The following is a 12,547-nucleotide window of genomic DNA, read 5'->3' as shown; positions in this document are numbered from 1 at the left end:
AAGTTGTAAGACTCAAGTTGTAAGTTTGAGAAGAACTATAGATCTAGATTGGATAAAGACTGATTGCCCCTCTCTATTTCCAAGCTCAGAAACTAAACAGAAAGTGGGGGCGGGGGACAGAACCAAACAGTCAAGCAAACTTTCCAGAATCTCCATCTAAAGTTGGGCATGAATGTGGAAGAGCCTCTTGGTCACTCTTTGGCTACTTCAGCCACAGGGAACAGACAGTATGGGAAACCAGAGCACAGCGATGAATATTAAGATTCAAACAGCTCAGAGGAGACTACTGTGGCCCAGTCAGTTTTGACTCAGTTCTTCAGGCAGCTCAGGTAAAAGGAAGGCATGTGGCTGAATTTTCAGTTCATTCAAAAACTGCATGAAAAGCAGGGTAGGAGGTGACCTCAAGAATCCAAATTGGTCTGAAGGGTGGTGTTTATCTCCCCAGTAGGAAAGCTTTCTAAGGCAGCTACCCAATCCGCACTGTGGTCTACTAGGATTGCTTCTCAAGGCTGGGTGAGTAAAACTGGATCTGGGATAAAACATTCTTCTTATCCTTAAAAAGTAAAACTGGGAAGGGGCTAGATGCCTCAATGGTGCATACATGAAATAAGTAGTTAACTACTGAGTCCCATTAAAGCTACGAGGGCAGCAACTGACATCAACCTGGGTTTGAATTTTAAGGTGAGAATGCCTTTAGTAGGAACTTTAGTAGGAGCAGAAAGGCAGGGCCCTGATAAAAAGTGTTGGCATTATATGTTGATACTATATTTGAAAGATCCCCCTAAAAAAGCTATTCCCTTCTACAGAACTAGCTGACTAGTTGGCTTTCACTTCCTGAACAATGACAAGAGGTTCCTTGGGTGAGAATATGGGGATGAGCCCAACAGTTCAGGCTGATTGAGGCACTCTGGTTTTTCCTGATGAAAATTCCCAACTTCATATCCTCCCAGCTGCACCCACTACTGGGCCTTCTTAGTAAATGCCTTCCAGTCCAGTCCTTCTCAGTCAGGCTTGTGTTCTCATGGGTCTCTGGGCTGCCATTGCCTTTCATACCCTTCTGCAATGAGGAATCAGGGCTTCTCTCCCAGACTTTGCTTTTCTAGAGGGAAGCTGCTAAACTAGTATATATATATATATATATATATATATATATATATATATATATATACACATATATATATACACATATATATATACATATATATATATTTCCAAAAATGTGTGATTATCCCTTAATGGAGAAAAACTAAAAGCTTTCCCTCTAAATTCTGGCACAAGACAAGGCTGTCCTCTCTCACCACTCCTATTCAACATAGTCCTGGAAGTTCTTGCCATAGCGATTAGGCAAGAAAAAGATATCAAGGGCATACAGATAGAAAAGGAAGAAGTCAAGCTCTCATTGTTTGCAGCTGACATGCTACTATATTTAGAAAACCCTAAAGACCCTACCAAAAAGCTTCTAGAAACAACAGACTCATAGCAAAGTGGCAGACTACAAAATCAACACACAAAATCAATGGCTTTCTTGTACACAAATAATGATAAAGAAGAAATGGACAATTAAAAATAATACCATTTACAATAGTGTCACACAAACATAGTTACCTTGGAGTCAACCTAATTAAAGAGGTGAAGGACCTATACAAAGAAAACTACAAAACCCTATTTCAAGAAAAGAGGACACAAGGAAATGGAGACACATAACCTGTTCATGGGTTGCAATAAAAGGGCAAGGAATGCAAAATGGAGCAAGAAAAGCCTTTTCAACAAGTGTTGACCAATGTTGGGACAATTGGTCAGCCACATGCAAAAAAGTGAACTTGGACCTCCATCTAACACCATGCACAAAGATTAAATTCTAATGGATTAAAGGCCTGGAATTATAAGGTATATAGGTATATAAGGTATATAGAAGAACACTGAAGTAAAGCACTCCATGACATTGAGACTAAAAGAATCTTTAAGTAGGAAACACAACTGTCCAAACTAGTGGAAGCAGAGTTGAACAAATGAGACTATACTAAGATGAGAAGCTTCTACACCTTAAAGGAGATAGTGATGAGGATACAAGGTCACCCACAGGATGGGAGAAATTATTCACCCAATACCCATCAGATAAGGGGCTAATATCTAAGATATACAAGTCACTGACAAAACTTAACAAGATAAAAATCATCTAACCCCATCAAAAGTTGGTGAGAAGAAATGAACAGACACGTCTCAAAGAAAAAATACAGATGGTCAAAAGGCATATGAGAAAACGCTTCATATTATTAATCATCAGGGATATGCAAATCAAAATAACAATGAGGAACTCTCATTCACTGCTGCTAGGAATGCCTTCTAGTCCAGCCTTTATGGAAACAGTATGGAGATTCCTTAAAAAAAAAAACAAAACAAAACAAACTGGGGCCCGGAGAGATAGCATAGCGGCGTTTGCCTTGCAAGCAGCCGATCCAGGACCAAAGGTGGTTGGTTCGAATCCCGGTGTCCCATATGGTCCCCTGTGCCTTCCAGGAGCTATTTCTGAGCAGACAGCCAGGAGTAACCCCTGAGCACTGCCGGGTGTGGCCCAAAAACCAAAAAAAAAAAAAAAAAAAAAAAAAAAACCTGGACACTGAGTTCTCATCTGATCCAGCTATACCACTCTTAGGGATATATCCTAGGGACACAAAAACACAATTCAAAAATTCCTTCTGCATGTGTATACTCATTGCAGTGCTATTTACAATAGCCAGAATCTGAACACAATCCAGATGCCAACAATGGGTGAGTGGCTAAAGAAACTGTGGTACATATGCACAATGAAATACTTGGTATCTGTCAGGGAAAATGAAGTCATGAAATTTGTCTATACATGGATGGACATGAAAATTATTGTGTTGAGTGAAATAAGTCAGAGGGAGAGAGACAGACACAGAATAGCCTCACTCATCTGTGGATTTAAGAAAAATAAAATACATTATTGTAATAATACACAGACAATAAAGATGAGGGCTGGAAGAACTGGCCCATGATATGCTTACCACAAAGATTGGTGAGTGCAGTTAGAAAAATAACTACACCAACAACTATTATGATAATGATAGTGAGTGAGAGAAACAGGCATGGGGTGGGGTGGGGGGAGGAAGACAGGGAGTATTGGTGGTGGTAAGGCTGCACAGGTGAAGGGAGTGTACTTTTTATGACTTAAACCCAACTACAAGCAATGTTTATAACCACTTTTATAACCAAACAAAGGTATTATAAAAAATAAAGTAAAAGATAAGAAATCAAAAATATTAAAAGAAAAATAAAGAAAAGAAAAAAAAGGGGTGCTTGTGGCAGTTTTTTGTTCATTTGTTTGTTTTGTTTTGCCTTTTTATTTTGGATAGGTGCTGCAAAAGATAGGGAAAATAGAAATATAAAAAATTTTGGACTAAAAACAGAAGCATTCTGCCATAAGTCCAACTACAGGTTTTGAGCTACTAAATTCTATAACCTCAAAGTCTTTCTTTGTGGTACCAATAGAAGTTGTATTTCATTCTCTTTATCTGTCATTAGTATGGCCTGGGACATAATGGAGAAGTCCTTCTGGGTTATTAGGCATAGGAAGGGGTTAATGCAACTGTGCCTGGCCAGTGTGAACTCAAGAGAAAAGTAATGCCATACTGGAGGTCTTGCCCTGGGGCCAGAAGGTCAGTACCAGACAGCAGCTCATTTGCAGTGCTGTTTCTTTAAGTCCTGAAAGACCACTATGGAGAGCTGACCAGTGGGGCCCAAGTTGATCAGCAGAACTATGGTTCATGGGCTCAGCCAAAAGCAGTGTGATCAGAACACCTCTGTGAATGGCCCCAAGTGAAGAGAAGGCTCCAAACTTAAAGCTAGTCACTTAATACATCAAGGACCTAAAACTTCATTTGAAGATTTATATTAATAGCTAAAGTTCCCTGAAGCTAAAGGAAAAAAAGTCAGCTATCTAAAATATGCAACAAAAGATCAAACATGTCAGACATAGAGAAGTCTCAGGGAATATTAAACAGGTAGTCTAGCATTCCAGGTCCTATAAAATCCACATCTTTTCACCATGGAGAATTATTCTCAGGATTTTGTGAAAGTTCAAATATATAATTATGTGCAAAAAAAAATCTCCATTAAAATATTCATCTCTTTGCTTCCAAACTTATTTCAATACAAAACCCAATTTTTCCTTCCTTCCTTCCTTCCTTCCTTCCTTCCTTCCTTCCTTCCTTCCTTCCTTCCTTCCTTCCTTCCTTCCTTCCTTCCTTCCTTCCTCCCTCCCTCCCTCCCTCCCTCCCTCCCTCCCTCCCTCCCTTCTTTTCTTCTTTCTTCCTCCTTCCCTCGTTCTCATCTCCCTTCTTCTTGATTCTTTTAGCAGCTATTAGGTCAAAAGTTTCTCATTAAAAAGCAATTAAAAATTGTTTTTGGTTTTTGGGCCACACTCGGTGATGCTCAGAGGTTATTCCTGGCTATGTGCTCAAAAATATCTCCTGATTTGGGGAACCATATGGGACACCATGGATTGAACTGAAGTACATCCTGGGTCAGCCATGTGCAATGCAAATGCCCTACAGCTGCGCTACTGCTTCGGCCCCAGCAATTTAAAATTTTTAGAAGATTTAAGATGAGTATTCTAGAAAGAAAGCATCTTTCCAAACATTTTAAAATCTTTCCCTCTGCACAGGTTCTCAAACTTAATTGGCCTATTGTCCCATTTTCAAAAGAAAAATAAAAGTCACCGAATTCCCCTCTTCCCTGGAAATCTATTTTCTTTAAGTGAACAAAATGTGACTCCAATTATAACCAAGTCAACTACTGCTCCACATATCTAGAGATAGGGCAGTAGTTGGTCACTTTTGGAATCACTGCTTTATTCAAAAATTAATGAATTAAAAATCTCCTTTCAAAAGCAATCACACTTTCTTGGAAATGAAAGTAGATTTTGAAGTGATTGTTCATAAGAAAGGAGTTTTACATGTTAAAAAGACATGAAAGAACCATTAAATTAGAAAATATCTTACCTTGAGAAGTTGAGGAAGTGAACATGTCGAGTGAATAAATAGGGCTGTTCAGCAGTACTTATATTTTTAATCAGTTCCATCTATGAAAAAATGTACAAAATTAGCATATATAGGATCTCCTTTGCCAAACTATTTTTAGCTAACAGGTATTTACCCAACTCTTTTATCCTTGCTTATTATCCTTGGCTCTTGAACCAGGGCAAGATACTTGTGTTTTGTGCAATGTTTATGAACTTTCCATCAGGTTTCTTGCTGTATCGAACAGTGCTGACCCTGCTTTTAATTTAGCTGACTGCTACCATGAAAACTATGTGACAGTCACTGGCATCAAAAAAGCCAGGGTTGCTGAACTGAAAATGCAAGTACGAAGACACATTTAACTCTTTCCCAATAAAGCAATAGTGAAAACAAAACATTAAATGTTATTTTCTCTTCCAACAGTACCATAGTGTGAGGATATCTCGTGCTTGTTTCGTACCTCAATTATAAAAATTACAAAGCAAATATTTCTTGGCATATATATAAGATTCTTTCTCCCCACACTTCCTGTGTATGTGTGTATTTTGGGGTGGTTATATGAATTATTTATTTGCAGTTGTCAGCAAAGCAAAAAGTTGTATTTGTATGAACTAATGTTTATGGATCTTCTGGAACAGGCCATGAAACAGAAAGTGTTAAGCAAAAGTTGATAGTAATGTCATGCTTTCTGACTTCCTGAAATCATCGTGGCTTAAACTTTCCGCTGAGTCCCATCAAGAGAGAACCACCTTGGTCTTTGTTCAAAAACTCTTGAATATACATCAGAAGTGCAGTAGTCCCTATTTTATGAAACAATTCCAACAGGAGACTAGAAACAAATATGGAAGTGCTATATTGACAATAACATTGGAGTCTAAACTTCATGCCTTTCTCATGACAAAAGTCTTGTAGAATTAATTAAATTAAGAAGAGGCCTGGATGGATATGGATGATGGTGGATGGAGTGAAGAGGCCTTTCTTCTCCATCCCAGTGCCTGCTTCCCCTTCCAGCCAGCGGGTCTGCAGGTTCAGAGTAGCAATGAGGAAATGACCCACAGCAGTTAGATTTCAGGAGACATCAGCTTTATTACAAGGCTCTAACCACCATGCATGTATTAGACAGGAAGTTGTGGGGAGGGGTAACAGATCTCACTAGCCTTGCTCCCTCAGATCTAATTACCCAACACACATGGTCAATAATTATTAAATATTTGTGGAATAAATGAACTATGACACTACATGCTATAGACATCAGCACACTCATTGAGAGCTTGGTATCCAAACCCTTTCATTTGCGATTCATGGCTACAGTGCTTACTTGAAAAATACAATTGAACTGGAAAAGTAAATAAGCTGTAGTTTATCACCCTATGCTTCTCTTGGTCATGGTAGATGTGGGGAATAAAGGTGTATCTGTTTCCAAGGAGCATAAAGGGAAGTTGTATTTTGCCTCTTTATTTGACATTTATCCTCTCCATTTTATCCCCATCCACACCACCACCACACAGATACATGCCCCAGAACTTGCTTCTGATAACACAACTTCTGATGTGCTCAAATTGTAAACATGTGTTTTTGGTGGGTCTACCAATAGAATTACCATTTTGGAAGCATGGCCAAGGATACTCCTCATCTTTGTGAATATCTTCTGAGAAATGTAACACTGTGCTGTGTTATGATTAACATAAAAACTATTTACATCTGGAGATTATTTTTATACAGACATTCCTCTACACACCTGAAGAGAATCTGAGCCATAAAACCTCCGCTTATTGTACAAGAAGACTGGGAGAACAGGTCATGCGAAATGTCATTCCTTTTATATCATCAACATTCTATTACATTCTGAAACACATGTCAGTGTGTTCAATTTGTGAGAGAACAGTAGTAGTTAGGTTTTGAGAACACTGTCATAATAGTCATAAAACTTCTTTTCCAAAAGGGAATAAAAGGATCAGTAATAACTATATTAACTCTTTCTAGATGCATCTTTAAACATAGGAAAAATTACTAAAACTTCTCTTTATCACATTAGTAACCTGAAGTCACAAGTTACATTTCGGCTCTCCTCTACTTTATCACAACACATTGAGTAGTTAAGTCACTTAGGAAGAACCAGGAGCCCAGTTTGTTATTTGACCATTATCACAAAAGCTAATTCCTCATTTTTTAGAATGAGCAAGTTTCCTGATTCATGGTTGCCAATCACCTGGGGTCCCTCTCCTGGGGTCCTATCTCTTGGGGTCCCTCTCCTCTACAGGTCCCCTGTTACCTGTAGTTGGCCTAGTTTCTACTGAGTCCCACCATCATGATGGCAGTGGCTTGAATCAACAAACTAACCTTCCTTCTCCTTGTCTCAGGAGGGGACACTGTTGGCCTTTATTCTAATTCCACTGCTCACATTCATTTACCACGTATTAACTTGGCATTTATTGAGCACTTATGAGGTTTTGAAGAGAAAACCATTGTGAGGAGAAGCATAAAGGCAATCCAGTGTGGGCTGAAGAGATAGTACAGAGAGTAAGGCACTTGCCTTGCAAGTGGCTGACCTTGGTTCAATGGTGCCCTGAATATTGCTATGAGAAATCCCTGGGGTAAGACTTGAGTGCTGTTCATGTAATGCCTCAAAACCCAGCCCCTACCTCAACCTTCCCTGCCCCTCTCCCCACCTGCCAAAAAGTTGTGGGGTATGTGTGCACAATACTTCTAGATCTACCATGGCTTAAATCATCCTCTTGTTCCTTGACTGACTTCACTTATGTAGCTCTGTCCATCTCTGGAGGGTCTTCCGGTGCTGGTACTCTGCAACCCTTACTGAGTTGTGTTCTACCTTCAGTGACTCCTCTGAATGTAGTTTCCCATGGCTAGACATTATAGACCTGACTCTTTCTTTCCTCACACCAGGTCCAAATTTTGGCTCCAACTTCTTCTGAAATTCATATCCAAGTCTGGCCCTCTCTGCATCTAACCAAGTTCCTTCTGACAGGCTCTTGCAACTACTCTCCTTCCAGGCAGCATGCATTGATCTTCAACTCCATGTCAGACAAGTTTCTGCTTGGGATGCAATTATACCGGAAATGATTGAGTGCTTGGTCTCAGGAAGTCCAGTCTTATAGATGAGCTGGGCTAGTAGGCAGGCACCCTCCTGTGATAAGGAACAGCAATGAGGCACATCTCATGGCCTGTGCATGGAGAAGCAATGCTTCTGAGCAGTGTGTAAGGGTGTACAAAGTCAGCATTGCAGACAGTGTGAGTAGCATATGCAGAGAACAAACAAAACATATAATAAATGGAGATGGAATAATGTTCAATTCAAGCAGCCAGAACTATGTTCCTGTAGCACTATTGATAAGAGTCAAAGCCCAGAAACAACCCAAATGTCTAAGAACTAGATAAGTGACTAGATATAGTAACTATGGCATATATTACACAATGGAATACTACTGGGCTATAATCAAAAATGATATGAAATTTGTCACAATGTGGATGGATCGGGAGAGCACTCTGCTGAGAGAAGTTAGTCAGAAGGAAAGGGACAGATAGCATGATCTCGGTCATATGTGGATATAAAAAAAAAATAGTAAAGATATAACAACTGCTCAAAGGCAGGATCCAAAAGCTGTTTCTGTTGAGAAATAGATTTACCAAGGGCATGGTGCACAGAAGGGGGCAGAAGGAAATGTTGGGGCAATGGTGGAAGAAAATGAACACTTTGGTAGAAGGTGTGGTATGGGAACACTGTATTCATGAAACCCTCTCAATAGCGGTATTCTAAATCATGGGTGCTCCAGATTAAAAACAAAACAGGCAGATATTCAGTAGACAGAGGATCAGGAATGGACTCAACAAGGAAGTAGGTATGACTACAAAGCAGTCATATACAGATTTTTATATTTAAAAATGCAAAATCTATAGCTAGAATGATTTGGGGGGCAGGTGGGTAGTGCTCAGGGGACATTTCTGGCTTTGGACTCAGGAGTGGTCCCTGGTGCTTTGGGAATTGAATGAGTATCCCTGGGGTGTAAGGCAAGTGCCTTAATCCTCTGGCTTTTTGTTTGTCTGTTTGTTTTGAAAATCAAAAGATAAAGTGAAAAATGAAGAAAACTGGTAGGAATTAGAGACAAAGCTTGGCTAGGAAGACAGAAATCCAGCAGGAAATGAGAAGGGCAAGAGCTAAGTCACTCAGCAGGGTGTGTAGAGTAGCAAGGAGAAACAGGCTGAATAGTATGTTCAGACCCACTAGAGACCTGAAGTTAGAAGAGACTCCAAGGCCCCTTCCTCTGTGATTTAACAAGCTCTTGGGGGAGATCTGAAGGCTAAAACATTTGAGAATCACAAAATGAAGAGGATGGAGTAGTCTGATGGAAGAGCTTGCTGGGTCCTAGGCTGCCAGTAGAGAAGAGAAGGAGTAGATGGGGACTTGCTTCTGTGCCTGGCTGCATTGTGCACACATAGTGGTGGCCTTTCATGGGGATGGGGCATACAGCAGAGGAGAAACCTGAGTACAGAGAGAGCCTGGCCCCTACCTAGATCATATCCCCATAGCTGCTTATGGAACACAGATTGCCCTTTGGTAAGACTTGCATGGGGATCAGGAAATGCACAGTGCATAAAAGTCAGTTCCTGCTCTCAATGCCTGATTTTTCTGGGGGTAGATCTGTACCCTTGTTATTCAAGTGTCATGGAAAGTAATCATTACACTATTCTGACATGCAGGATGGGACCATGTGTGCTGAGGATTTCCGGGATACATTGTGTATCTGACACTCTCTGGACACATGCTGTTATTCCTTTCCAAACCCATAAGATGAGAAAATAATGTTATCCACATGCATTGGGAGGCTTCATCATTGGCATAAACTGTAACTGAAATAAAAAGATGGAACTAGAATTCAAATTCAAGTCTATCTGACATCCTCAGTTTTGCTCTCTATCACTCAGTGGCAGTTTTCTCCTGTTGGCGGTTTTTTTTATTTTTTTGTTTTTTTTTTTTTTTTATTATTTTGTTTTGTTTATTTATTTATTTATTTTTAGCCTCACAAAAGCTCTCAAGATGAGAGGAAGGGTTCATTTACAAAAATAACACTGGAGAATAAGGAGGGTTTAAAGGGATATTATATTTGACTTTTCAGGATCTGTGTCAAACAATAGACAGGTACAAGAGGTGGAAAATCATTCCAGAATACTCAAAAAGTAAAAGCTTAAAATGCTCAGAGAGAATGATTTTTAAAGTTCTAAGTGGAAAGGAGGGTAGAGGAGAACAAGAACAGGAAGAATTTAAAAATGCTCAAAAAGAAAAAAATAACAATAAAATGGAAGGTGTTCAAGGGAAGCAACTAAGTCACAGAGCCTGAGAATGAGTCTGGAAGAAAGTTTAAAAAATGGGTGATGGTGGAACCAAATGGGTTAATTACACAAAAGAATTTCCAGGAGTAGTTGGTAAATATTTTGCTTTCTACCTGTCAGACTTGATAGAGTAGAAAGCCCTGTAAGTAGATTTTGCTCCTGTCTACTCTGGAATGTTTATCAGCAGTGACAAGCATTGACCCTTCATTGGTCTGAATTCCTTAGTCTCTCACAAACAACATGATGTCCTCTAAATGTGCAAAACATCTTTAAAAAAAATGGTTCTGTGTTTTTTAGAGATAGGGACGCCATATAAGGATTAGCTCAGAGAAGAACTCCAAGGCAGGTAATTGTAGGCTCAGATTACTCTCAATTCCTCTTGCATCTAGGGCTAAGTCCCTCCAGCAGGACTAAGATCCTCCAGAAGTCTTCCAGCCCAACAGATAACGAACAGGTCAGAATATGCATGTAGTACACCAGGGGGGCCACAATGAAGAGGAACTCCACCAGGGGGCGCCATGGCATGAACAAGGCAAAGATTCTGAACAAAAGTGAATAGAATTTGTCTCAGAGATACAGTTGGGTAGAGAGAAGAAAACATACTTTGATCAGATTGTTTGCCCTTCGTTTCATCCTCTTCTGTCCCCCGAATTTCTATAAGTCGGCCCAGCTTTTGTCCAGAAGATGCCAAAATGAGACTTTGTATGAAGGGTCTCACCCCTCAACTTGGAGGTAGACTAGGACTACTACTCTGGCCAGTTTGATTCCCCGGCCAACTGGACATCATTTGGGAGTAGGGAGTACCTTCCTCCTATTCTAAAGTAAGGAGGCTTTCTGGGTCACTCTAAAAGACACTTGGCCAAGATGGTTCCAGCAAGGGGATGACTCTGGAGATGCCAGACTGTGCCAGATTCCAAGAGAGACTACTTATGAGATCTGCACGGAGGATTCTTTAGAAGTTTCAGGCCTTGTTAATGGAAAAGGGAGTTTTGGGGCTTGGTGGGAAATTCACTTTAATCAGGGGAAGTTTTTCTAATAGAGTGTCATGATTCTTCATTAGAATATGTGTCCTCACATAGGAAATTTCTTTTCCTTAAACCTATATATCTTGGGGATCAGGGCTTTAAAAACTTGGCTTTATTGAAACTTGCATTGGGTGAGTGGAGAGGGGATGTCTAAATATCACAAAGGAATGAGTACTGCTATTGAACAAGAGTTCAGTGCAAGGCCAGGGATGTGTCTTAAGTGATAGAGTATATTTCTGGCATGTGTGAAGATAAATTTGATCCCTGGATGCCTGCCCCCTTTGCCCACCCAGTACCACCAAATGTGGCCTGAACATCACTAAAGGCAACTTCTCTAATAATAACAAGAGAGATTGAAGAGATGGTAGAGGGGTTAAAGTTGGTGCCTTGTATGTGGCTGACCATGGTTTGATCCATGGCACTGTATGGTTCTGTGAATCACCCAGAGCCTGAAGTAGGCCCTAAGCTCTACAGATGTGATCTAAACCCCCTCCACATGGAGAGACTAAAGAAATGTAGAGCACAGGAGGACACAGGCAAAGGATCCTTTACCATCAACCCTTTGATTATTTGTCAAGGTTTTGATAATTTGACAGGAAGGAGTCAGAGCGGAGGGTAGGGTCATAGAATCAGCTGCCTTTGCTGACAGGCCTGACCAGCGACATAAGCTGGTCCAGCCTTTTGAAAACTCAGAATCTTAGCTCTGTGGGATGCAAATGAAATCCACCTGTATATATATATATATAGATCTTTAAAAATTTTTTTTGGGGGGTCACACCCGGCAGCACTCAGGGGTTACTCCTGGCTCTATGCTCAGAAATCTCTCCTAGCAGGTTCAGGGGACCATATGAGATGCCAGGACTTGAACCACAGTCCTTCTACATGCAAGTCAAAAGCCTTACCTCCATGCTTTCTTTCTGGCCCCAAGAGATCTTTAAAATTTTGATGATGGGAAGGTTGCACTGGTGAAGGGGGGTCTTTTTATGACTGAAACCCAACTACAGTTATGTTTGGAATCACGGTGTTTAAATATATTATTTAAAAAAAATAAAATTTTGGTTTTAACATTATCGTAATAATGCCTAGCAAAATAGATATGAGGCTCATGATATGAAGTTCACCACAAAGAGTGGTGAG

General features: G+C 40.1%; 1 protein-coding gene across 1 annotated transcript in view; it reads right to left on the bottom strand.

The window, feature by feature from the left end:
* UST (uronyl 2-sulfotransferase) overlaps positions 1-12,547 on the bottom strand; it is a 375,708-nt gene that overhangs the window by 129,724 nt on the left and 233,437 nt on the right. The window contains exon 4 of the mRNA XM_049787764.1: positions 5,022-5,101. Coding sequence (XP_049643721.1) covers positions 5,022-5,101 — 80 coding nt within the window. The remainder of the gene's footprint in view (positions 1-5,021; positions 5,102-12,547) is intronic.

The sequence above is a fragment of the Suncus etruscus genome, chromosome 15 (assembly GCF_024139225.1).
Source record: "Suncus etruscus isolate mSunEtr1 chromosome 15, mSunEtr1.pri.cur, whole genome shotgun sequence".
NCBI lineage: Eukaryota > Metazoa > Chordata > Mammalia > Eulipotyphla > Soricidae > Suncus > Suncus etruscus.
Note: the sequence above shows the minus strand (reverse complement) of the source record. Positions and strands in the feature narration are given on the sequence as shown.